Source organism: Malaclemys terrapin, chromosome 21, assembly GCF_027887155.1.
Source record: "Malaclemys terrapin pileata isolate rMalTer1 chromosome 21, rMalTer1.hap1, whole genome shotgun sequence".
Lineage (NCBI taxonomy): Eukaryota > Metazoa > Chordata > Testudines > Emydidae > Malaclemys > Malaclemys terrapin.
In genome coordinates, this window is record NC_071525.1 from 9,205,498 (window position 1) to 9,232,567 (window position 27,070).

Here is a 27,070-nt window from a genome sequence, read left to right on the forward strand (position 1 = left end):
TATAAACCCATGTGAAGGCAGGGCACAGTCCGGGTGACTGCTCACAGCCTGCCAGCCACGGGGGCAGAGGACAGGCAGAGCCGGAGAACAGCAGGTAGGAAGAACACCACTTGCTAGCCGGCTCTTTAAGAGCAGGGGAGTGGGAATCAGGACTCCTGGGTTCTATTCCCAGTTCTGGGAGGGAAAGGGCATCTGGTGGTTGGAGCAGGGAGGTCTGGGAATCAGGACTCCTGGCTTCTATCTCTGGGAGGGGAGTGGTGTTTAGTAGTTGGAGCAGCGAGGGCTGGGAGTTAAGATTCCTGGGTTCTATTCTCAGCTCTAGGAGGGGAGTGGGGCTAGTGGTTAGAGCTGGAGGTGCTGGGAGTCAGGACTCCTGGGTTCTAGCCCCAGCTCTGGGAGGGGAGTGTGATTTAGGGCAAAGGGGACCTGCAAACATACATACGTGCCAGTCCCTTGCTGTTACTCAGACGCTGGCAGTAGGCCACAGAAAATCCCCTTTCAGGGAGATCTCCCCCACCCACCCGGAGAGGTTGTTTCCCTGAAGCACAGTTTTGGGGCCCCATTTTTCATCCCTCTGAGCCTCATGTTTGCCCCCTCCCTGCCCTGTCCCCAGCACTGAGACTCATTTATTACCCCTGGAGTTTTCCAGCCTGGCTAACTGGTGGCCATGGGCACTGCTGACTTAGCCCAGGGCGTGCCCGGAGCCCTCGAATGCCGGGTCCTTTCCTCTGAACCCACCGCAGGCCATGGATTCAAGGGGCACTTCAGGTTCTCCTCCCGCACGCCTGGGAGTGACCCACTCAGTGATGGCACTTGGCCAGTCTCAGCTGTCTGCCCCGTGGGGAAGGGCAGGTCACTTCACGCCCCCCGCACTCACGTGGGTATCTGGCTGGTGAGTCTTGCCCACATGCTCAGGATTTAGCTGATCGCCATATTTGGGGTCGGGAAGGAATTTTCCTCCAGGGCAGATTGGCAGAGGCCCTGGGGGGTTTTCGCCTTCCTCTGAAGCCTGGGGCACGGGTCACTTGATGGAGGATTCTCTGCATCTTGAAGTCTTTAAACCATGATTTGAGGACTTGAATGGCTTAGACATAGGTTAGGGGTTTATTGCAGGAGTGGGTGGGTGAGATTCTGCAGTCTGCGTTGTGCAGGGGGTCAGACTAGACGATCATGATGGTCCCTTCTGACCTTAAAGTCTATGACTCTATCTGCAGCCCTGCCCTGGGCGATAGGTGTTTGACTGGGACCCAGGTGCTCTGATTGCTCGTTCGCTGCCTCTGGGTTCCTGGATAACCCCACCGGCTCAGGTTTGCATGAGGACATGGGCTCTGAAGCTGAGCTATTGGGAAGCTGAGGCGGTGCAAACCCACCGAGCGACCCCAGAGCTTGGCTAGCAGATTTCCGGCACATCCAGTCAGCCTCCTTCTCCCCGGCTGCCTGGGGCTCCAGGAAAGAGGCCGCACTGGGCTGGCTCCTAGCTCTGCACAGTCTCTGATTAGCAGGGATTGTGCTTCGCAGGGGTTTTGGCAGCTGCAGCTCCCCTCTCTGCAGGGCAGGGCTCCCCGCACGGGCTGGCACAGAGGTTGGTTCCTCCCCCCCCAGCAGGCAAATGAAACCCAAACATGCCCTTTGCTGCGTCTGCCCATGACAGGTCCCTGCCAGCCGAGGCTGCCTGTGCATCGCCAGCAATGAGAGCAGAACCGGAGCCGGCTGATGTGAAACACCCGAGGCTCCGCGGCCTGAGCTAAAACACTCCCTTCTGTTAGCCCAGGCTCTCCTCACCCACTGAGTGTGTGTCCCAGCCACCACTAGAGGGGGCTGGCGTGCCACAGTGCAGGTTCGACACAATCGGCCCGGGGCACGGCCCTGCCCACCTGGACTACCAGCAAAGTGCCCTGAGCTGCCCCTCCTGCCCTCCGCTGCATGGTGCAGGGGGTGATGGGGCTTGTGTGAAACGAGCTGGTGGGTTCTCAGCGCAGCAACAGGGTATCCATGGGTCCCGAAGCACCTCGGCATTGTTGGTCCTGCCCTGGCTGGTCAAGGAATGGATGGGCCATAGAGACTGAGCTCACCACACCTGGGGGTGGGGGTGTCCATGCAGGGCAGTGTGGAGGTGGGTGCAAAGTTTGTGAAAACCAGGCAGCTAGTTTGTCAACCCCAGACTGGTGCCCCTGGCAGCGGGCCACAGCTGGTGCTTCAGGGGAAGGTGACCCTGGTCCTACAGCGCATCACAGAACAGTTGTGCAACACTCTGTGTCCCCTTCCTGACCTGACTGGCGTGATCGTGCCCTGAAGCCTGAGGGTTGATCAGCCTTGTCCAGGGGTGCTGGAGCAGTGTGTACAGTGGGTGTGCTGAGAGTCATTGAACCAAACTGTAAACCCTGTATATGATGGGAACCACTTCAAGCCGGGGGTGCGGCAGCATTCCCAGTATCCCTAGTTCCAGCACCTATGGCCTCGTCTGCATTAGCACAGCTGTAAACATCACCCAATTTCCCAGTCCCGGTCGCAGAGTGTGATACTCAGGCACCTGCAGCAGGGAGTTCCCCAGGATGCACGGGCAGAAACGTCCTTTCCTTTGGGTTCCTTTACAGTCCCCAGACACTGACTTCATCCAGTGACACACGTCCATTGCCACCCCCCTTTCCTATCCTGGGAGTCAGGGCTCCTGGATTCTGTTCCCAGCTCTGAGAGGGGAGTGGGGTCTAGTGGTTGGAGCAAAGAGGACTTGCTGATATAGTCGACTACGTGCTATCTCCTGGCTGTTACTCCGTTAGGCGGCTCTGGCATTTGGGGCTGGAAAATCCCCTCTCCGTGAGATTGCCCCCTCCCTCCCCAGAGAGGTGAGTTCCCGGAGAACAAGAATGAAGAGCTGAGCCCTAGGAATGGATGATCATAATGGTTCCTTCTGGCCTTGAGCAGGATGCAGTAATCTGCTGCCGAACCAGCAGGGGGCACTCATATGTCTCTCTCTAGTGGGTCCCACTAAAATTGAGTGCTTTTTCAGCCCCCGCTTCACCTCCTGTCCTTTCTTCCTGGACAGAAGTTGAGGGCGCAGCACGTTTCTCAAGGGGTTTGAATCAGCCAAAGGGGCGGCCGGTCTGGGACGTTAGGGGGGTGCCCATCCCTTTGGGCGCTACGTACCCAGAATCCTTGGCTGTTTGCCTCTGGGTTGCCCAGCTCAGAAGCAGGGATTTAAAACCTGTTCCAGTCCCAGCTGCCCAGCCTTCCCCTCCGCATTACGGGGCCTGCTCTGCCCTCTTGCCCAGAAGGGTGTGAGTTCTAAACCAACCATGCTGCGTTTTGTGGCAATAAGTTCAGGTAGGGACATAGGTACTGGTGCCCATGTGGGCAGCCGGCTGGGTCTGCAGGGCACCCGCAGAGCCAGTGACTGGTTTGGTTTAAACGTGTCTCTGTTTGGAAACTCAGCTGCCACCAAACTCCGGAGCTGGTTCCCTGCCACGCCGGAGCCATGGAGTTCTCCAAGCTGCCCAGGATAGAGGATGTGGAGAAGGAGAGCGTGCTGGGGTTTGTCCATGGCGTCTCTGGGCCAGGTAGGTGACGGGGATGCAGCTCCGAGGGGCAGGCAGACGTTGGCAGGGTGCAGCCATGGCCCGTGCGGTGCTAGCAATCCAGGCCTGGCAGGCCCAACTGGGACAATCTGAGGACAATCTACCCGAGGGTCTGGAATGCCGGCCACGACGCCTGGCTGCAAACTCATTTCCTGGGCACGCTGGGGAAGAAGCACGTCTGGCCACGAAACAAGGGGAGAGGAAAGAAATCTGGATTCTTTCCTTTTTTTAAAATACAAATTTAAGCATTTATTATTAATATTATTTAATTTAAAGGGCTGGTTTAAATGTCTATCCAGTTATTTACTTCCCCGTGGGTGATTTTTGACTTTCTTCCCATTGTCTGTAGCTACGGTGGATATTTTCGACCCGTTCCTTTAAATACTTTCCCAGCTGTTAGCGAGATTTCAGATTTCTCAGAGGGCATTTGCTTTTTTTTTTTTTCTGGACCAAGAAGTTTGACACGTTAGCAGTCCTCCTGTGACAACAGCACCCCCTTTCCCCCCGCCACTCCCTGGATAGCCACGCAGCCTCTGCTCTGGTCACAGCCAGCTCTGCCTTCCGATAGCCAGCCTGTGGGTCTAAAAACGTTCCCAGTGACTCTGTTAACGTGTCGAGAGTCCCCATCGCTCTTCACGGCCCATGTGGAAGCAGTTTTGGTTGGAAGCGATAAAGATTTTATGCCGCTTATGGAAAATTTTTAGTAAAACTCCAGTTGCAGCTGCAGGTGCTTATCCTGGATTTAATTATCCATGGGTTTAATTTTAAGTACATGTGACCTTTTTGCCAGATGGAGCCAGCAGCAACAAAGGCCAGGCTCGAGCCCCCACCCAGTGACCTGGGACAATTACACACCGCTCCCTGGGTGCTGCTATGAGACAATACTTCCCCTCTCGCAAGCACAGAGTCTGAGTGTAGCAAAAACCTTTAATAAAAGGAGGGAAGTAACTCAGCATTCATTTGGGAAAACACTGCAACTAGGTCTCATAAACATAAACCATGAGCAAACGGCCCACCTCCAAGTAAGTTGGGCAGTGTCCTTTTCCCCTCAGGGTCTTAACTCCAGCAACCCAAAAGTCCCTTGAATGTGCCCGTCCCTTTTCTGCACCTCACTCACAGTTGCTGTCCTTGGCCAGTGCAGCCCCAGAGTTCAGAGGTTCATCTGCAGAGTTCACCTCTCACCCTGGGTGGAAGGGGTAAGGAGGCACCTTACACGCTCCGCTGCTCGGGCACTCGCTTGTCGCCCCAACAGCCGATTGCTGCGCCTCTCTGCAGGGCTCTGCTCTGGCCCTCTTCACCAACCACCTGGCTGGCCACCAGGGACGGCTCTAGGTTTTTTCCTGCCCCAAGAAAAAAAAAAAAAAGCCGGAGTGCCGCCCCCAAAGGGCCGGAATGCCACCCCTTGAAAAGTGCTGCCCCAAGCACATGCTTGGAACGCTGGTGCCTAGAGCCGGCCCTGCTGGCCACTCACCAAGATGTCTCCAGGGCCCCCCACTTAACACAGCTCTCAGTGATTTCAGCTCTCGGTGAATTCAGCTGATAGTGGGGGAACCTCACTGCTGGTGCACACTGGGGAGTCTCTTACAAGAGAGACACTGTCCTGAAGTAGGTCTACTCCTTAGACCTGCAGCATGTAACAAGACTGTCAGTTGAGTCTAAATTAGCTCTGTTATTACACAATGGAGAGAGGCAGGGTGAAGAGGTCTCTGGGTAAACAGGGCCCATACCCCCAGGTACAAGTACCTGTCCCAAGCCTCTTTCAGGTCATTGGGCTTTGGAACCCATGTCCCCTGCCTAGCGAATGCTGTTCAGTTGAGGGTGAGTCCCTCCATTGGGGTAGGCCAGGTACAGTTCTGCTGCCCTCGGTTCACACAACAAGGATAACAACCCTTTATTACTCCTGCCCCGATAACAAGGAGACTGGGGATCCCACAGCAGTCACAAGTGATCATTTGGGTAAGAGAGGGGTAGGGCCGGGGAGAGGGGTGGGGGTAGGGAGATACAGGGGGTGGGTGCAGGGGATACAAGGGGCAGGGGAGAGGGGTGGGCCAGGTGAGCTCTGCTGAGAGGACCGGATGCTAGGGGTCATGCATGCCCCTGGGTCAGAGGTGTCTCCCCTCCCCTAGCCCAGCCCTGGGCGCCGCCCCGGGGTCTAACCTCCTGTCTCTCCCCTCAGTGGTCACTGCCAGCAGCATGGCCGGGGCCGCCATGTACGAGCTGGTGCGTGTGGGGCACGCCGAGCTGGTGGGTGAAATCATCCGTCTCGAGGGAGACCTGGCCACCATCCAGGTGTACGAAGAGACCTGTATCCTTCCTGCCAGGCCATGCCCCCGGATCCCCCCCAGACCGTGGCCTCTGAACCCCCCCCCCAGGACACATTCCCTGCCCTCCCTCTCCGGCCAGGTGCCCTGAACCCCCCCCAGCCACGTTCCCTGCCCTCCCCCCGAGGCTGTGTGCCCTGAAACACCCCCCCCCCCCCGGCCACGTTCCCTGCCCTCCCCACCAGGCCGTGTACCCTGAACCACTCCCCCGGCCATGTTCGCTGCCCTTCCCCCCAGGCCTTACCCCCTGAACCTCCCCAGGCCGTGTGCCTTGAACCGCCCCCCCGGGCCACGTTCCCTGCCCTCCCCCCGCAGGCCATGTACCCTGAACCCCCCCAGGCCACGTTCCCTGCCCTTCCCCCCAGACCATGTCCTCTGAACCCCCCCAGACTGTGCCCCCTAACCCCCCCAGGCCGTGTCCTCTGAACCCCCCACCAGGCCACGTTCCCTGCCCTTCCCCCCAGGCCGTGTACCCTGAACCCCCCCCACCAGGCCATGTTTCCTGCCCTCCCCTGCCAGGCCGTGTACCCTGAACCTTCCCCCCGCCCCCCTGGTTGTGCCCCCTGCCAGGCCTGCATCTCAACCCCCCTGATCTCCCTCATCACCTGGCCATGCCTATCTATCTGCACCCCCCTCTATCTATCTATCATGGGGGGACCCTGAATATGTTTGAGCCTGTTCCCACTCCCACCCCTGTACATGTCTCTGGGCCTGGAGCCCTCTCCTGAACGCTGGTGCAGCGGGGGTCTGCGTGGGGGACCCGGTGCTGCGGACGGGGAAGCCGCTCTCGGTGGAGCTGGGCCCGGGCATCATGGGCTCCATCTTTGACGGCATCCAGCGCCCCTTGAAAGACATCACAGAGCTGACCCAGAGCATCTACATCCCCCGTGGCATCAACATCCCCGCCCTGTCCCAGGACGTCAAGTGGGACTTCGCCCCAAGCCAGAGCATCCGGGTAGGGGCAGTGCCTGGTGTGAGGGAGGCTTTGTCAGCAGGAGTCTCGCCCTCTCCGAGCCAGTTCCCAGGCACCCAGCCAGAGCCCCCCGCAGGGGTCTCTGCAGCTCCAGGCACGGCTGTGCCCAGCTCAGGCTGCAGCAGGCTCGCCCGGTGGAGGAGAGAACCCAGGAGACCAGAAGGGTCTGGCCTTGTGTAGAGCTGCAGAGGCAGAAGATGCCAAAATATCCCAGCAGGGCAACAACACTCATGCACCAGCTCCTGGGGAACATGCCCTGGGGACTCAGGCACAGGCTGGCACCTCCAGCTGCACAGTGCCCCCTGCTGCTAGGGAGAACAATCCTTAGTGAGAACCCTCCCTCCCTACATCACAGCGCCCCCTACTGAGCCCTCACTCTGCTCCCTTCAGCACAGCGCCCCCTACTGAGCCCTCACCCCGCTCCCTGCAGCACAGCGCCCCCTACTGAACCCTCACCCCGCTCCCTGCAGCACAGTGCCCCTTACTGAGCCCTCACCCCACTCCCTGCAACACAGCGCCCCCTACTGAGCCCTCACCCCACTCCCTGCAACACAGCGCCCCCTACTGAGCCCTCACCCCGCTCCCTGCAGCACAGCGCCCCCTACTGAGCCCTCACCCCGCCCCCTTCAGCACCGCATCCCCTACTGACTCCTCACCTCGCTCCCTGCAGCACAGCGCCCCCTACTGAGCCCTCACCCCGCTCCCTGCAACACAGCGCCCCCTACTGAGCCCTCACCCGCTCCCTGCAGCACAGCGCCCCCTACTGAGCCCTCACCCCGCTCCCTTCAGCACAGCGCCCCCTACTGAGCCCTCACCCCGCCCCCTTCAGCACAGCGCCCCCTACTGAACCATCACCCCACCCCCTTCAGCACAGCGCCCCCTACTGAACCCTCACCCCGCTCCCTGCAACACAGCGCCCCCTACTGAGCCCTCACCCCGCTCCCTGCAGCACAGCGCCCCCTACTGAGCCCTCACCCCGCCCCCTTCAGCACCGCATCCCCTACTGACTCCTCACCTCGCTCCCTGCAGCACAGCGCCCCCTACTGAGCCCTCACCCCGCTCCCTGCAACACAGCGCCCCCTACTGAGCCCTCACCCGCTCCCTGCAGCACAGCGCCCCCTACTGAGCCCTCACCCCGCTCCCTTCAGCACAGCGCCCCCTACTGAGCCCTCACCCCGCCCCCTTCAGCACAGCGCCCCCTACTGAACCATCACCCCACCCCCTTCAGCACAGCGCCCCCTACTGAACCCTCACCCCGCTCCCTGCAACACAGCGCCCCCTACTGAGCCCTCACCCCGCTCCCTGCAGCACAGCGCCCCCTACTGAGCCCTCACCCCACTCCTTTCAGCACAGCGCTCCCTACTGAACCCTCACCCCACTCCCTGCAACACAGCGCCCCCTACTGAGCCCTCACCCCGCTCCCTGCAGCACAGCGCCCCCTACTGAGCCCTCACCTCACCCCCTTCAGCACAGCGACCCCTACTGAGCCCTCACTCTGCTCCCTGCAGCTCAGTGCCCCTACCGTGCCCCCACCCTGCTCCCTTCAGCACAGCACCCCCTGCTGAGCTCCCACCTCTTTCTTTGCAGCACAGCACCCCCTAGTATCTGACTGCCAGGAGAGAACGCCCCCCCTAGTGACCTCCTCACTCCCTGCAGCCCAGCATGCCCTAGTGCTACTCTGGGATGTTGGGCTCAGCCCTGACTGCCTGGGGCCAGCGTCCACTAGTGAAAACTTGGAAAAACTTGAAATTTGGCTCCTGCGTTTCCTAAACTCCTCTGCCTCAAGGGACGCAAGGAAACCAGCACTTTTGTCTGCTTCTGCTGCTCCTTCCCACCCCCCCAGCTCATCACGACTGGGGTCTGTCACCCTGATGCCCCAGCCCGAGACCTCCTGTGGGGAAGGGGCTGCGGGGGCAGACGAATCCCTGAGGATAAGCCAGGACTGGGGGATGGAAAGGAGCGAAGAGCAGTGAGGAGGGACACAGGGAATCTGGCTTTGGGTTGGGGATGCTCCCCATAGGAGGCAGGCAGCTCTTGGAAATCTTATGAGGGTCTGTGCCAAGCAGCACCTCCTACAGGTCAGACAAGAACAAATCACATCAAACCAACCTGGTAGCTTTCTTTGACAGGTAACAAGCCTTGTGGATGGGGGGAAGCGGTAGACGTGGTATATCTTGACTTTAGTAAGGCTTTTGATACTGTCTTGCATGATCTTCTCATACACAAACTCGGGAAATACAACCTAGATGGAGCTACTATAAAGTAGACGCATAACTGATTGGAAAACCATTCCCAGAGAGTGGTTATCAGTGGTTCACAGTCAAGCTGGAAGGGCACAACGAGCGGGGTCCCGCAGGGATCAGTTCTGGGTCCAGTTCTGTTCAATATCTTCATCAATGATTTAGATCAGGGGTGGGCAAACTTTTTGGCCTGAGGGCCACATGGGGGTGCGAAACTGTATGGAGGGCTGTGCCTCCCCAAACAGCCTGGCCACCACCCCCATCCACCCCCTCCCACTTCCCGCCCCTGACTGCCCCCCTCAGAACTCCGGACCCATTCACCCCCCCTGCTCCTTGTCCCCTGACTGCCCCCTCCTGGGACCCCATGCCACAAACGCCCCCCCCCCCCAGGACCCCACCCCCATCCAACCGCCCCCTGCTCCCTGTCTCCTGACTGCCCCCCAGACTTATATCCACACCCCCACCCCCTGACAGGCCCCCTGGGACCCCACCCCCTATCCAATCCCCCCTGTTCCCCGTCCCCTGACTGCCCTGACCCCTATCCACACCCCTGCCCCCTGACAGGCCCCACCCCCTATCCAACTGCCCCCTGCTCCCTGTCCCCTGACTGCCCCCCAGAATCCTCTGCCTCTTATCCAACACCCCCACCTTACCATGCAGCTCAGAGCAGCAGGAGCTTGTAGCCAGCGGCGGTGTGGCTGCGGGGGAGGGGGAACAGCGGGGGGCTAGCCTCCCCAGCCAGGAGCTCAAGGGCTGGGCAGGAGAGTCCCGTGGGCCGGATGTGGCCTGTGGGCCGTAGTTTGCCCACCTCTGATTTAGATAATGGCATACAGAGTACACCTACAAAGTCTGCGGACGATACCAAGCTGGGAGGGGTTGCAAGTGCTTTGGAGAATAGGATTAAAATTCAAAATGATCTGGACAAACTGGAGAAATTGTTTGAAGTAAATAGCATGAAATTCAATAAAGACAAATGCAAAGTACTCCATATAGGAAGGAACAATCAGTTGCACACATACAAAATGGCAAACAACTGCCTAGGAAGGGGCAATGCGGAAAGGGATCTGGGGGTCATAGTGGATCATAATCTAAATGAGTCAACACTTGCAAAAAAAAAGCAGACATCATTCTGGGCTGTATTAGCAGGAGTGCTGTAAGCAAGACACGAGAAGTCATTCTTCCGCTCTACTCCGCAGTGATTAGGCCTCAGTTGGAGTATTGTGTCCAGTTCTGGGCACCGCATTTCAGGAAAGATGTGGACAAATTGGAGAAAGTCCAGAGAAGAGCAACAAAAATGATTACAGGTCTAGAAAACATGACCTGTGAGGGAAGATTGAAAAAACTGGGTACGTTTAGTCTGGAGAAGAGAAGACTGAGAGGGGACATGATAACAGTTTTCAAATGCATAAAAGGTTATTACAAGGAGGAGGGAGAAACATTGTTCTCCTTAAGAGCTGAGGATAGGACAACAAGCAATGGGCTTAAATTGTAGCCAGGGCGCTTTAGGTTGGACATTAAGAAAAACTTCCTGCCTGTCAGGGTGGTTAAGCACCGGAATAAATTGACTAGGGAGGTTGCGAAATCTCCATCACTGGAGATTTTAAAGAGCAGGTTGGACAAACCCCTGTCAGGGATGGATAATAATTAGTCCTGCCACAAGTGCAGGGGACAGAACTAGATGACCTCTCGAAGTCCCCTCCAGTCCTATGATTCTGTTTTGGTCCTGCAGTCTCCCGGGAGGCACCGTCCTGTAACTCACACTTCTCTTCCCCCTTTCCAGGTCGGGAGTCATGTGACCGGCGGGGACATCTACGCCCTGGTGGCCGAGAACTCCCTCATCAAGCACAAGATCATGGTGCCACCCCGGAGCCGGGGCACCGTGACTTACGTCGCCCCGCCGGGGCACTATGACATCTCGGTAGGGTCGCTGCTGAGGGCGGGGACCGGTGTGAGCAGCGAGTATTCCCCATTATTCATACAGCAGCCGCCGGGCGCCAGGGCCGTGGGCGCTCTCCCATCGCGCTGGCTGCTGCTGATGCCGGAGCTGCGGCTTTAGCGCTGGTGCAAAGGGCAGCCCCCAGAGTTGCGCTTCCTGTGTCTCAAACGACATAATCAGACAGTCACTTCCTGTTTGCTTATTACTGAGCCAGAGCCCCTATATTTAATGAGCCGTTTGCATTCCTCTCCCAGCAATTGGCTCGTCCAATCAGTTGTAGCCCTTGGACATGTGGTTCTCTCACTCAAGGGTCTAATGTCCCTCTCTCCAAGGGAATCCTCTGCAGGTAGCTCATGGCCCGTGCCCGCCCTGCCCACACAATCCCACTGGCAGTTCATGGGCAGTATTGTCCCCCACTTACAGATAGGGAAACTGAGGCATAGAGTGGGCACACTGAGACACCAGCAGCTGGGCAGGGCCCAGAATACAGGGAGCACAAAGATGATTAAAACCCCTTAGCCCTCTCCCCCCCCAGTGCAGGGATGGGGTAGCTGAGAATCAGCGCTGGGGCCTCCCACCCCCTGTGGCGGCTGGCTCTGGGCCCCGCTCAGCCGTGTCTGCCTGCCCCCAGGATGTGGTGCTGGAGCTGGACTTCGAGGGCGTGGCGGAGCGGCTCACCATGCTGCAGGTGTGGCCTGTGCGGCAGATCCGGCCTGTGACGGAGAAGCTCCCCGCCAACTACCCGCTGCTGACTGGCCAGAGGGTCCTGGACGCCCTCTTCCCGTGAGTGACGCCCCCGGCCCCACTCTCAGCCCTGCCAGCAGGTGGAGGTGGAGGAGAGACCGCAGGGAGATGGTGGGGTTGGGGCTCTTTCGCCACCTCCCCTGGCACCGAAGGCAAAGACAAGGGAGAGCAATGGGAAGTGGATGTCTGCCAGTGTCCAGCAGCAGGGAGTGCTGTGAGGAGCGGGGCAGGAGCGCTGGCTGTGCGGGGAGCTCCCGGCTACTCCAGGCCCAGACTTTCCCAGCAGGGGGCGCTGTGGGGAGTGGGGCAGGAGCGCTGGCTGTGCGGGGAACTCCCGGCTACTCCAGGCCCAGACTTTCCTAGCAGGGGGCGCTGTGAGGAGTGGGGCAGGAGCGCTGGCTGTGCGGGGAGCTCCCGGCTACTCCAGGCCCAGACTTTCCCAGCAGGGGGCACTGTGAGGAGTGGGGCAGGAGCGCTGGCTGTGGGGGGAGCTCCTGGCCCTGCCTCGGTCAGCTGGAGAGTTGTAACCTCAATAACTGATAAAAGCGCGGGATGTATTTTCGTGGCTTTGGTTTTCTCTGATGCCTTGACACCCCCCCTCCCCCCCCCGCTCCCTGGGCCAGCAGCTCCCTCCTCCCCGTGCCACAGAGAGTCTGGGGAAATATAAATCACTTTCCACCCACTCTTCGGTATTTTGGGGCGATGCCAATTTCTCCTCTTGCCAGCACGGCAGTCCTTTCCCATCCTTCGCTCCCCCCTTGTCGCTCCCGCTTCTAGCCCCGTGCCCCACCCCACAGGCCTGACTCCTCCTGCCCTGCTCTTGGTGTTTACACAGCGTAAAACACGGAGCCTGTTGCGTTTCACACGCACTTTGCCCCCGGGGCCAGTGACCCTGCTGCAGCTGGAGAGCTCACAGAGCTAAGCAGACAGCTGTGAGCCTGATGTGCTCCCAGCCAGCATCAGCTGGAGTCCCGGCTAGGGTAGCAATCGGAAGCTAGGTTGCTAAGAGATCTGCCGTGGCATCTATAGCCCCCCACCCCCTTTGGTGCTTAGGGTATTTGCTGCCCCTTCTCATGTCCCCCCGTCCAGAATCAGCGTAGTACCCCGTATCCACAATGGCCATCAGCAGGGATTGAGCCCGGCCCTGCGGGCACAGCTCTGTGCCGTTTGAGCTACAAAAGCAGCCATGTGGGGGATAAGGAGGAGGCTTTTATAGTCACTGGCCACCAGTGGGCGCCCTGGTCACCTCCCCCCCAGCTAGCGTGGGGCTGCCCTGAGTGACCACAGGGAGGTGCGGGCTGGGAACATGCCCTGCCTGAGGGGGGAGCTGACGAACCTCTGAGCTCCCCGGGCGGGGTGGGGGAGGGGGCTGTGCCCCAAGGCACCTCCTGTGCTGCTGGCTCAGGGTCCCTTTGACCCCCAGGTGCGTTCAGGGCGGGACCACGGCCATCCCGGGGGCCTTCGGCTGCGGCAAGACGGTCATCTCGCAGTCGCTGTCCAAGTACTCCAACAGCGACGTCATCATCTACGTGGGCTGCGGTGAGCGCGGCAACGAGATGTCAGAGGTGCTGCGGGACTTCCCTGAGGTGAGCTGGGGGGGTGTCCGGGGGGTGTGTGAACCCAGCTGGGGGGGGGCGGAAATCATGAGGGTGAACCCAACTGTGGGGGGGAGGGGGACGAAGTCATGGGGATGAACCCAGCTGGGTGGGGGGCGTGGGGGCTGAACCCAGCTGGGGGGGAGCGGGAGCCATGGGGGTGAATCTAGCTGGGGGGAGCCATGGGATGAATCCAGTTGGGGGGGGCAGGAATCATGGAACATGAGAGGTATCTCACTGATGAGGTTGTGAGCCATGGATGATGGGAGGCGTGGGGGTGGGAACCCTGGCCCATGGCGGGGCCTCTCCTTATGCTGGGGGCAGCTCATGAGTTGGGGGCGCTGTGGACTTGGGGGGATCGTGGGTTTTCTGGGCTTCTCCAGTTAAGCTTGGGGCTCAGGAGCCGTTTCCCTCCTGTCACCAGCACCTGCGGCTCCCCTGGGGCGATGTCTTGACTCTCCTGGCTCTGGGCTGGTCCCAGCTGGGACCCCTGGCCGGTTCGGTAGGGGTATATTGGGCCAGTCCCAGTTCGAAGCCCCTGGCCGGTTCCGTAGGGGTGTATTGGGCGGGTCCTTGTTGGGAGCCCCCTGGCCGGTTCGGTAGGGGTGTACTGGGACTGTCCCAGGTGGCAGCCCCTGGCTGGTTCAGTAGGGGTGTACTGGGCCTATCCCAGCTAGGAGCCGCTTGGCTGGGGGAGTCAAGGCCGGGCAGAGCCAGGCATCTGTTTCTGTCCATCCCACTTGTCCCTGGACGGGAACATCTCCCAGGAGTTCTCCAAGTTTCCTGGGCCCGGGTTGCATCTGCGCCGAGAGTCCCTCCCTGGGACTGACTGTGCTGCGCTCTGTCCCCAGCTCACCATGGAGGTGGATGGGAAGACGGAGACCATCATGAAGCGCACCGCGCTGGTGGCCAACACGTCCAACATGCCCGTGGCTGCCCGGGAGGCCTCCATCTACACAGGTGAGCACCTGCCCTGCCCTTGGGGCTGGGGGGCACTGGGTTGGGATTGAGGGGCACCGGCAGAGCTGTGGAAGGGGGAACCCAGAACTGGCATAGCAGGGGGCTGTGGGTCAGGATTGAGGGGCACCGGCAGAGCTGCGGGGAGCTGGCAGGGGTCCGTGGGATTCATATTTCCGATGCTCGCGTCCCGCAGGGATCACACTCTCGGAGTATTTCCGCGACATGGGCTACCACGTCAGCATGATGGCCGACTCCACCTCTCGCTGGGCCGAGGCGCTGCGCGAGATCTCCGGCCGGCTGGCGGAGATGCCTGCAGGTGATGCTCTGCCCGCTGTGCAGCCGAGGCCTTGTGCCGAGGGCGGCTGGGGGACCGCAGGGGGGCAGGGCAGGATTAACCCCAACTCTGAACCCCTCTCAGAAAGCAGAATGGGGCCCAGCGAGTCTGCGTCCCCCCGAATCCAGCCACGTTCCCTGGGACAGCTGGTTCCCAGCGCTGGGGCATGGGGCCAGGCATGTTCCCGCTCCATTGGCAGGGCCTGTGACTCTGTCTCTCTCCTCTGCCCTCTTCACTGACCACGGGTGCTGCCTTGATGGGTGTTCTGACGTGTCTTCCCCCCCTCCACTGCCCATTATTGGTTCTGTCCCTTTTCCATGGCGACCCCCCCCCCCACTTGCTGCACTGATTGGTGCCATCCCCAGGCAGCCCCTGATTGATGTCGTCCTGTCCCTGGGGCGCCCCCTGGTCCCAGTGTGCTCAGACTGTGGGGGGCAAAGGGGCTCCCAGCTCCGGTGTGGGGACCGGTGAGGTTACAGCCCTGGGCTGTGGGGGGCCGAGTGCACTGCAAGGGGCGAGGCTGTGCCGAGATGGAGCCCCCTCCCCCTCGTGAGAGGCAACCCAGGCACATCGCTGGCCAGGGTGCTCTGCAGCCCCCCATGCTGTCCGCCCATTGGCTTGGGAACCCCCACCTCCTGCCCCCCGACTCAGCCTGGGCCAGAGAGCTCCCCCTGCTGGTGCCACTGGGACCCGCCCTGCTCCGAGCACCCCCAGACACACGGTGACTTTGCTTTCCAGACAGTGGGTACCCGGCCTACCTCGGCGCCCGCCTGGCGTCCTTCTACGAGCGTGCAGGACGGGTCAAGTGCCTGGGCAACCCGGAGCGGGAGGGGAGCGTCAGCATCGTCGGCGCGTGAGTCCTTCCTGCCTTCCCTGAGTGGCCAGCCGTGACGCTGACAAGGCGGGGAGTCAGAGCCGATATGGGGAAAGGCCCCTGACACCCCCTACCAGCCAACACCCCCCACGACTCCTGACACCCCCAACAACCCGACACCCCCACAATCCCCGACACCCCCATGCCAGCCAACACCCCCCACCAATCCTGACACCCCCACACCCCCCTGGCAGCCCCAACATCCCAACACCCCCATACCTGCCAACACCCCCCACGACTCCTGACACCCCCAACAACCCGACACCCCCACAATCCCCGACACCCCCATGCCAGCCAACATCCCCCCACCAGTCCTGACACCTCCACAACCCCCTGACAGCCCCAACATCCCAACACCCCCATACCAGCCAACACCCCCCACAACTCCTGACACTCCCAACATCCTGACACACCCACAATCCCCGACACCCCCACACCAGCCAACACCCCCCATGACTCCCGAACCCCCCCGACAACCCCAACATCCCGACAAACCCACAACCTCCGACACTCCACACCTGCCGACACCCCCCACCACTCCTTATATCCCCCCAACCCCCCAACATCCCAACACCCCCACAACCTCCAACAACCCATGCCAGCCGACACCCCCACACAACCCATGACACCCCCACAACCCCCTGACACCCCCATGCCAGCCAACACCCCCCACGACTCCCAACACCCCCAACATCCTGACACACCCACAATCCCCGACACCCCCACACCAGCCGACACCCCCCCATGACTCCTGACACCCCCCCGACACCCCCAACATCCCGACACCCGCACAACCTCCGACACCCCACACCTGCCAACACCCCCGCACAACCCATGACACCCCCACAATCCTCGAGAACCCCACAACTCCCTGACACACCCACAACCCCGACACCCCCATGTCAGCTGACACCCTCCATGACTCCCGGCACCCCCACAACATCCAACACCCCATGTCAGCCGACACCCGCACAACCTCTGACACCTCCAACATTCCCGACACCCCCATACTGCACAATACCCCCAAACCACCTGCCCCCCCAACACCCCCATCCATCCATCTATCTCTGCATCTGTCCATCTGTCAAGGCTGTATCCCCACTTTGAACTTTAGGGTACAAATGTGGGGGCCTGCATGAAGACTTCTAAGCTTAACTACCAGCTTAGCTCTGGTCCACTGCCACCATCTCAAGCTAATTCCCTTCCCTGGGAAGCCTTGAGAAACCTTTCACCAATTCCCTGGTGAATACAGATCCAAACCCCTTGGATCTTAAAACAAGGAGAAATTAACCATTCCCCTCCTTCCTCCCACCAACTCCTGGTGAATACAGATCCAACCCCCTTGGATCTAAAAACAAGGAGAAATTAACCATTCCCCTCCTTCCTCCCACCAACTCCTGGTGAATACAGATCCAACCCCCTTGGATCTAAAAACAAGGAAAAATCAATCAGGTTCTTAAAAAGAAGGCTTTTAATTAAAGAAAAAGGTAAAAATCATCTCTGTAAAATCAGGATGGAAAATAACTTTACAGGGTAATCAAACTTAAAGAGCTCAGAGGAATCCCCTCTAGTCTTAGGTTCAAAGTACAGCAAACAGAGATAAACACTCTAGTAAAAGGTACATTTACAAGTTGAGAAAACAAAGGAAAACTAAGACGCCTTGCCTGGCTATTTACTTACACGTTTGAAATAGGAGAGACTTGTTTAGAAAGATGTGGAGAACCTGGATTGATGTCTGGTCCCTCTCAGTCCCAAGAGCGAACGAACTCCCAAACAAAGAGCACAAACAAAAACCTTCCCCCCACCCCAAGATTTGAAAGTATCTTGTCCCCTTATTGGTCCTTTGGGTCAGATGCCAGCCAGGTTACCTGAGCTTCTTAACCCTTTACAGGGAAAAGGATTTTGGAGTCTCTGGCCAGGAGGGATTTTATAGTACTGTACACAGGAGGGCTGTTACCCTTCCCTTTATAGTTATGACACCATCCATGCCTGAATCCATCCACCCATCTCTGCATCCATCCATGTTTGCATCCATCTGTCTGCCTACCCCTGCATCCGTCCATCCACCTATCCATCTATCTACCTATCCCTCCATCCACCCACCTCAGCATCCGTCCACTCATCCTTGCATTCGTCCACCCATCCATCCCCGTGTCTGTCCCCCACTCATCGCTGTGGTACATTAGCCTCACCGGGGGGCTTAGCACAATCCGGCTGTGGATTAGCGTCCGTACTGGCCAGTTGCTCAGACTAAGCCCATCTCCATGTCATCCCAGGGTGTCCCCTCCGGGAGGTGACTTCTCCGACCCTGTGACCTCTGCGACCCTGGGGATTGTCCAGGTGAGTCTCCCTGGGGCCTTTGACCCCCTTGGGAATCGACCCCCCTCGTCCTGTCCTGTTCTCATCCCCCCTCCCCCGCGGCGTCTCTCCCGCCCCACCCAGGTCTTCTGGGGGCTAGACAAGAAGCTGGCCCAGCGGAAGCACTTCCCCTCCGTGAACTGGCTCATCAGCTACAGCAAGTACATGCGGGCGCTGGACGAGCACTACGAGCGCCACCACCCTGAGTTCACCGCCCTGCGCACCAAGGCCAAGGAGATCCTGCAGGAGGAGGAGGACCTGGCCGAGATCGTGCAGCTGGTGGGCAAGGTGAGGGGGCAGGGACCGGGTGTGACGGGTTCGGTCACAGAAACTCCCTTGAGGCTGTCACCTGACGTGCTGGAATTACCTCTGAGCCCGTTTTCCCTGCCAGCTTGGGACTCCAGAACCCTGCCTTGTAGAGCCAGACACGCCAGCCTGCTGCAACGCAGCCCCAGGGTCCGGGCCACGCTCCCAAAGCTGCAGACTTTAACCAAAAACTGCTCAGCAGGTCACCTATCTCCAGCACCCAGACACCCAGCTCCCAATGGGATCCAAACCCCAAATAAATCCGTTTTACTCTGTATAAAGCTTATACAGGGTAAACACATACATTGTCCACTTTCTATAACACTGATAGAGAGATCTGCACAGCTGTTTGCTCCCCCAGGTATTAATCACTTACGCTGGGTTCAATAATAAACAAAAGTGATTTTAACAAGTATAAAAAGTAGGATTTAAGTGGTTTCAAGTAATAACAGACAGAACAAAGTAAGTTACCAAGCAAAATAAAACAAAACATGCAAGTCTAAGCCTAATACATTAAGAAACTGATTACAGGTAAATCTCACCCTCAGAGATGTTCCAATAAGCTTCTTTCACAGACTAGACTCCTTCCTAGTCTGGGCCCGATCCTTGCCCCTGGTACAGTCCTTGTTCGTTCCAGCTCAGGTGGTAACTAGGGGATTTCTCATGACTGGCCGCCCCTTTGTCCTGCTCCACCCCCTTTTATAGTTTTGGCACAAGGTGGGAATCCTTTATCTCTCTGGCTCCCCACCCTTCCTTCTAAATGGAAAAGCACCAGGTTTAAGATGGATTCAGTACCAGGTGACATGGTCACATGTCCTGGTAGACCCCAAGCCTCCATTCTTCCCGGCCTGACTCACAGGAACACAGGAAGCTTACAAGAAAACAGAGCCGTGTACAACCAATTGTCCTAGTCAATGGGAGCCATCAAGATTCCAAGCCATCATTAATGACCCACACTTTGCATAGTTACAGTAGGACTTCAGAGTAATACTTCATATTTCTAGCTTCAGATACAAGAATGATACATTCTTACAACTAGGATGAGCACACTCAGTAGATTATAAGCTTTGTAATGATACCTTACAAGAGACCTTTTGCCATCCAACATATTCCACTTACATTATATTTACACTCATAAACATATTTCCATAAACATATGGAGTGCAGCGTCATACTGGGACAGGGACTGAGGGGGAGACAGAAGGAGTAGGGGTGGGGAAAGGAGATCAAAGGGGGGAGGAGAGGGGAAGGGCTGGGGGAGGGGAATGGGGGGAGAGGAGGGCCGAGCTGTGCCCATCATGCCCCCCGTGCTCTCCCCACAGGCCTCCCTGGCTGAGTCTGACAAGATCACGCTGGAGGTGGCCAAGCTGATTAAGGACGACTTCCTGCAGCAGAATGGCTACTCCTCCTATGACAGGTACCAGCTGCCCCGGCCCCTGGCCTGCCCCACAGCCCCAGCCCCATGCCACTCTACATTCATCCCCGTCCACCCCCATCACGCTCTGTCCATCCCCGTCTACCCCCATCGCTCTCTGTCCATCCTCCGTCCACCCCCATTGCTCTCTGTCCATTCCCGTCTACCCCCATCGCTCTCTGTCCATCCTCCGTCTACCCCCATCGCTCTCTGTCCATCCTCCGTCCACCCCCATCGCTCTTTGTCCATCCTCCGTCCACCCCCATCACGCTCTGTCCATCCCCGTCTACCCCCATCGCTCTCTGTCCATCCTCCGTCCACCCCCATTGCTCTCTGTCCATTCCCGTCTACCCCCATCGCTCTCTGTCCATCCTCCGTCCACCCCCATCGCTCTTTGTCCATCCTCCGTCCACCCCCATCACGCTCTGTCCATCCCCGTCTACCCCCATCGCTCTCTGTCCATCCTCCGTCCACCCCCATTGCTCTCTGTCCATTCCCGTCTACCCCCATCGCTCTCTGTCCATCCTCCGTCCACCCCCATCGCTCTTTGTCCATCCTCCGTCCACCCCCATCACGCTCTGTCCATCCCGGTCCACCCCCATCGCTCTCTGTCCATCCTCCGTCCACCCCCATCGCTCTCTGTCCATCCCCATCTACCCCCATCGCTCTCTGTCTGTCCCGGTTCACCCCCATCGCTCTCTGTCCATCCTCCGTCCACCCCCATCGCTCTCTGTCCATCCCCGTCTACCCCTATCGCTCTCTGTCCATCCCCATCTACCCCCATCGCTCTCTGTCTGTCCCGGTCCACCCCCATCGCTCTCTGTCCATCCCCGTCTACCCCCATCGCTCTCTGTCCATCCTCCGTCCAACCCCATCGCTCTCTGTCCATCCTCCATCCACCCCCATCGCTCTCTATCCATTCCCGTCTACCCCCATCGCTCTCTGTCTGTCCCAGTTCACCCCCATCGCTCTCTGTCCATCCTCCGTCCACCCCCATCACTCTCTGTCCATCCTCCGTCCACCCCCATCGCGCTCCGTCCGTCCCTGTCCACCCCCATTGCTCTCCATCCCTGTATCCCCCCATCTCTTGCTCTCTCCCCATGCCCTACCTCCATCTGTCACAGTAGCGCCTGGGCACTGGCTCACTGGGTTATCTCTAGAGCTCGCTCCCTTCGCCCTACCTCAGGTGGTCCAGCGGTTCCAGCTGAAGAAGGCATTCTTCACTTCCTGTCCTAAATGACTGCCGGGCGTTGACGTGCCGCACCCCAGAGTCAGCTGGGTTTAGCAGAGAGGGAGCGACTCTCCTCTTGCTTCCACTGGCACGGATGGGTTGGAAATGGGTGTGAGGGGTAGGGTTACCATATTTTAATTTTTAAAAAGGACACTCCATGGGGCCCTGGCCCTGCCCCAACTCTGCCCCCTCCCCTGAACGCTCCGCCCCCTGCTCCTCCCCCTCCCCTGCTTCCCGCGAATCAAATGTTCGCGGGAAGCCTGAAACAGGGAGGCAGCAGGTAAGCTGGGGCTGCGGCGGGGTGCAGCACGGCCCAGTCCGGCCCCCCTGGCTGAGCGGCTCTGTTTGGCGGCCGGCCGGCAGGCCCAGGCCAAGGGGCTCTGGCCCCGGTGTCTCCCGCCCGGCTCGGGCCCTGGGGCGCTGGCCCCCGCCCAAGTGCCCGCACCCCTGGCCGAGCACCGCGCTGGCCCCGGCCCCCAGCCAAGTGCCCGCGCCGCCGGCCCTGGCCGAGCACCACGCCCCCAGCCCCCGGCCAAGCACCGTGCCCTCGGCCCTGGCCCTGGTCGAACACCGCGCCGGCCTCCGGCCAAGTGCCCGCGGCCCCGGCCGAGCACCGCGCCGGCCCTGGCCCCCAGCCAAGTGCCCGCGCCGCCGGTCCCGGCCCCCAGCCAAGTGCCCGCGCCGCCGGCCCTGGCCGAGCACCATGCCCCCAGCCCCCGGCCGAGCACCGTGCCCTCGGCCCTGGCCCTGGTCGAACACCGCGCCGGCCCCCGGCCAAGTGCCCGCGGCCCCGGCCGAGCACCGCGCCGGCCCTGGCCCCCGGCCGAGCACCGCGCCCCCGGCCCCGGCCCCCGGCCGAGCACCACGCTGGCCCCGGCCCCCGGCCAAGTGCCTGCGCCGCTGGCCCTGGCCCCCGGCCCCCGGCCAAGCACTGCGACCCCGGCCCCCAGCCGAGCACTGCGCCGGCCCCCACCACGCCCCTGGCCCTGGCTGAGCACCGCGCCGGCCCCCGGCCAAGTGCCTGCGCCCCCGGCCCCGGCTCCGGCCGAGCACCGCGCCGGCCCCCGGCCACGCACCCACCGCCCCTGCCGAGCACCGCACCGGCCCCCGGCCCCGCACCGCCGGGCCCTCCCTCCCTATTTTCCCGGACATGTCCGGCTTTTTGGGATTTCCCCCCAGACGGGGATTTGAGGCTCAAAAAGCCGGACATCTCCGGGAAAATCCGGATGTATGGTAACCCTAGTGAGGGGTGAAGCAGGGACCGGGGCCAAGGGACCCACTGGGGTGATGAGAGAGGCCGTGATGGGCTCATGTTGACCGGGGAGGGCTCTGATCTGGGGGAGGAACTGGGAGAAGAGTATGGCCCACCTGTGGTAGCCCTGGAGCCCAGGCTGGCAGAGATGCCCCCCCAAGATCTCCATGGGGTCCCTCACTGCAGATGGGAGCCTCGTTCTCTAGCTCCCTCCCCACCTTGAGCACTCTCTGTTGTTGAGTGACCCCCCCACCCCATGAGCTGCTCGCTGCTCCAGGACGGCCGTGCTCTGGGGCAAGACTGACATTAAGGAGCAGCTCTGGTGCTGTGTCCATGGGGGCTGCTCCAGAGGCTCCCTGACACCCCTGGGCCGTTCCTGTCTCTGCCGTGGCAGGTTCTGCCCCTTCTACAAGACGGTGGGGATGTTGCAGAACATGATCGCCTTCTATGACATGGCCCAGCATGCGGTGGAGTCCACGGCCCAGTCTGAGAACAAGATCACCTGGGCCGTGATCCGTGAGAGCCTTGGGGACATCATGTACAAGCTGAGCTCCATGAAGTTCAAGGTGAGGCACTGGGCAGCCCTAGCTCTGTGCCGGCATGTTATTACATGGGCAGTTGGCTCTGGGGCTGAAGGGGTTAACAGTGTGTTAGCTAATTAAACTGCTCCATAGGGGCTGGTGCTGCATGGCTTTCAGATCCATCCATCCACGCTCCATCCTTCCATCCATCACCCACATTTCATCGATTCATCCATCCATTCGCTGACCAGCTCATCCTTCCATCCACTCATCCTCCACTCATCCATCCATCCTTCCATCCATCCATACTTAATCAATTCATCCATCCATTCGCTGACCAGCTCATCCTTCCATCCACTCATCCTCCACTCATCCATCCATCCTTCCATCCATCCATACTTAATCAATTCATCCATCCATTCGCTGACCAGCTCATCCTTCCATCCACTCATCCTCCACTCATCCATCCATCCTTCCATCCATCACCCACATTTCATCGATTCATCCATCCATTCACTGACCAGCTCATCCTTCCATCCACTCATCCTCCACTCATCCATCCATCCTTCCATCCATCCATACTTAATCGATTCATCCATTGACCAACTCATCCTTCTGTCCACCCATCCTCCATCCATCCTTCCACCCATCAGTCACCTACACTGCATCCATCCTTCCATCCACCCTCCATCAATCCATCCATCTAGCCACTGGCCTGTCCATCCATGCATCCTTCCACCAATCAGCTTATCCATCCATTGATCCTTCCATCCATCCACCTACACTCCATCAATCCATCCAGCTATCCACCAACCTATCTATCCATCCATCCATCCATTCTTCCACCCATCCATCCAACCATCTACCCACCCATCCATCCAGCCAGCTCTTCACCCACTTACCCTTCCACCTCCCACTCCCCTTGCATGCACCCGCCTTCCTTCCACCTGCAGTTTCTGTACTTAGCCGTCCCCTTGCTGTCTGTGACTCCAGATCACTCACTACCAGGTGACCTGAGGAACCGCGCTCTCGCTTCCCTGCTGACATGCTGGAGTCACTCAGTCCAGTGCTGCATGACCGGACTGTCACCTCCCAGGACAGAGATGCCATCCAAGGCCTCAGTCACCCCCCCCCACATGGGGGGGGGGTCCCTTTGGCCCCGACTCTTTGCTGTGGCCCCACCTTAAAGCCATGGCCTAGTCCTTCTTTAGGAAGTTGGGGATGGGGCACATGTACAAGAGCCGCATGCTGGACTCGGGGTTCTCTCACTTCCCCTGTTTGGGCAACCAAGGTCTCCTCCCCACCCCCACCCCCACCCCCACCCCCCACTCCCCAGACCACCCTCCCTGGCTCCAGGGGGTTGGGTCTGTCCCAGAGGAGGGAGGACCCAACCCCGCACCCACCTAAGCAGAGTTCGGGGAGGGGGCCTGTCAGCACCCCGCCAGCAGAACCTGATGAAAGAGTGTCTGGGAGCTCCTCCCCGCTCCCCGAGCCCTCTGCTAGGGAGCTGTGGGACACAGCGGATGGTTGTCTCAGGCTCTCTGCAGACTCAGGCAGGCGTCGGTGCTGTGGTTACACTCGGGTCAGCCATGAGGGCTGAGATCCCGTCACCAACATGTAGCGAGGGCCCTGGCTGGGGACCGGTCACACCTGGGCCTTTGTCCAGCCCCGCAGCCTGCAGGGCCCTGCAGTGACACCAACCATCTAGTGCATCTCAAAGCGCTTTGCAAAGGAGACAAGTATCATTATTCCCATTGTACAGAGGGGGAAACTGAGGCGCAGGGAGGGGAAGGGACTTGCCCAAGGTGACCCAGCAGGCCTGTGGCAGAGCTGGATATAGAAGCCAGGTACCCGGAGGCCCAGGCAGTGCTCCACCCACTAGGCCTCACTCCAAGGGCTGGGGTCTGTCCCTGCACTGTGGAGGAACTCGCTGTCCTCCCTCTACAAGGCCTAAGTCTCTTTGTGCAACAATTTCAGGGCCTGATCCTGCTTCTGTTGAAGTCCAAGGCCTGTTGTCCTGGATGGACAGGCTCACTGTTACAGCCAGCGCCCAGTACCCTAGTGGTGGGTGCAGTGGTGATACCCTGGACAGGCATGGGGCCTTCGCCCGCGGCCGTGCTGAGCGCACCCGCTGCTGCAGTGCTCAGGGTCTGACCCTGCCCCCCATGGGAGTTTGGCCCCTGACTCCATGGGGCCGGGCCATTGGTCCTGAGCCTTGCTGGATTGCTCCCCTAGAGCTGTGCTGGAGCCTAGCGGGAGCCGGCGCTGGCTGGGGAGCAAGGCTGGCACAGCCTGACTCTTGGGGGAATCGTCACTCAGCCAAACTCTGGGGTCCCTGCTGGGTTTGCACTGGGCCCTCAGGTGGGCGCCCCCTGCTGGCTCCAGGGGTTGGGCTCATTGGCGCTAAGCTCTGCCAGCCTTAGTGTCACAGTTGCCCCCGCCCCCCCCCACCAGGCAGCTCAGCTGCATCGCCAGCCGTAGCTACTGATTCGGCTGCCTGGGCTTTTCAGGAGCCCGACCCAAGATGTTTCCCAACGGGGCTGGGTTCCCAGAGGGGCCCATCCCACTACCATCACGTGGGGCCAGATCCCTGAGAGCTCAGGGCCGGATTCCCCAGGGCGCCCCCACCCCAAGCAGGGTTGGCCTGGCAGCAGTGACACTGTGACTCACTGTGACACTCAAACCCTCGGTGCCACGGGGGCATTGACCAGCTGCTCTGTGTTGGCCGGTGGCCCGGAGAGCAGATCCTTCAGTGAGCGCCACTCCCACTAGACTCCCACCCAGAGCCAGCACCCGGCTGAGCCATTTATGTCCCGAGAGTCTCACGTCGGGCTCCCTAAATCAGAGGCCAGTTTGGCAAAAGTTGGCCCTGAATTTGTACCGCACCTAACACAACGAGGTCCTGCTCTCTGCCGAGGGCCCCTAGCTGCTACGGTAATACACATAATCTATAATACAGTAACTCCTCGCTTAACATCGTACTTACGTTCCTGAAAAAATGCGACTTTAAGTGAAACGATGGTAAGCGAATCCAATTTCCCCATAAGATTTAATGTAAATGGGGGGAGGGGGTTAGGTTCCAGGAACATTTTTTTTTGCCAGACAAAAGATTTTATATATATAAGTATAAGTATAAGTTTTAAACAATTTAATACTGTACACAGCAATGATGATTGTGAAGCTTGGTTGAGGTGGTGGAGTCAGAGGGTGGGATATTTCCAGGGGATGCCTTGCTGCTAAATGATGAACTAACACTCGGCTGAGCCCTCAAGGGTTAACACGTTGTTAATGTAGCCTCACACTCGACAAGGCAGCACAAACGGAGGGAGGTGAGACAGTATGGCAGAGAAAGACAGAGACACACACCCTGTGTGAGAGAGAGATGCGCATTGCCCCTTTAAGTATGCTGACTCCACTCTAAGTACATTGCCTTTTTAAGTAGATCCGCAAATTGAGACAGCAGCTGCTGCCTGCAAGCTCCCTCCGTCTGTCCTGAGCCCTGTCGTGCCCCCGCCCTGCTCCGTGGAGATGGGGTACAAGAGCGGGGGGAGGGGGACACCCTGACATCACCACCCCTCTTTGCTCCCCCCCCCCCCACACAGCAAGCAGGAAGCTCCCGGGAGCAGCTCCAAGGCAGAGTGGGGAGCAGGGCTGGCTCCAGGCACCAGCTAAGGAAGCAGGTGTTTGGGGCGGCCAATACAAAGGGGCGGCACGTCCGAGTCTTCGGTGGCATTTCGGCGGCGGGTCCCTCAGTCCCTCTCTTCCTCTTTGAGCTGCCGCCGAAGTGCCGCCGATCGGCTTTTTATTTTATTTTATTTTTCCGCCACTTGGGGCGGCAGAAAACCTGGAGCCGGCCCTGGTGGGGAGGGACACCTGAACTGCCCGGCAATTGATGGTCTGTTGGGCGGCAGCCGCACAGGGAACTTAGGGGAGCTGATGGGGGGCTGCTGGTCCACCCTGGTTCCAAGCCCCCCAGCTAGCTCCAACCGGCTGCTCTTCCTGCAAGCAGTGGACAAAGCAAATGGCTGCCAAACAACGTTATAAGGCAGCATTGCCCAGCTTTAAACGCGAAGTGATCAGTAACAACGAAACGACGTTAACCGGGATGACGTTAAGTGAGGAGTTACTGTACTAATAGTAAATGGAGCTAAGCCCCAAGTCCCCTTTGCTCCTTCCCTGGCCTTTCCAGTCCGGCTTGAGTCGAAGGGGTTTTCTAACAACCCACGCTCGTCTCTCCACCTCTCTCCTTTCCAAGGATCCGGTAAAGGATGGCGAAGCAAAGATTAAGGCCGATTACGCCCAGCTGAACGAGGAAATGCAGAACGCTTTCCGCGGCCTGGAGGACTGAGGGTCAGCAACCGGGGCCTCGCTTGGGGCTGGCTGGTGATCTGGGTCTTTATCTGTAACGTCTATATTTATAAAATTCTTTTTAAATGGTC

At 59.4% G+C, this 27,070-nt stretch overlaps 1 protein-coding gene across 1 annotated transcript; it reads left to right on the plus strand.

Moving 5' to 3' along the window:
* Positions 1-27,070, plus strand: LOC128827517 (V-type proton ATPase catalytic subunit A-like). Its single transcript, XM_054011438.1, has 15 exons — positions 1-94; positions 3,430-3,554; positions 5,749-5,877; positions 6,634-6,848; positions 10,887-11,024; positions 11,674-11,825; positions 13,210-13,372; positions 14,233-14,341; positions 14,535-14,657; positions 15,414-15,528; positions 17,826-17,889; positions 17,992-18,195; positions 19,536-19,630; positions 22,505-22,676; positions 26,887-27,070. The coding sequence occupies exons 2-15, from the start codon at positions 3,473-3,475 to the stop codon at positions 26,977-26,979; spliced, it is 1,854 nt and encodes a 617-aa protein (XP_053867413.1). The 5' UTR covers positions 1-94; positions 3,430-3,472; the 3' UTR covers positions 26,980-27,070.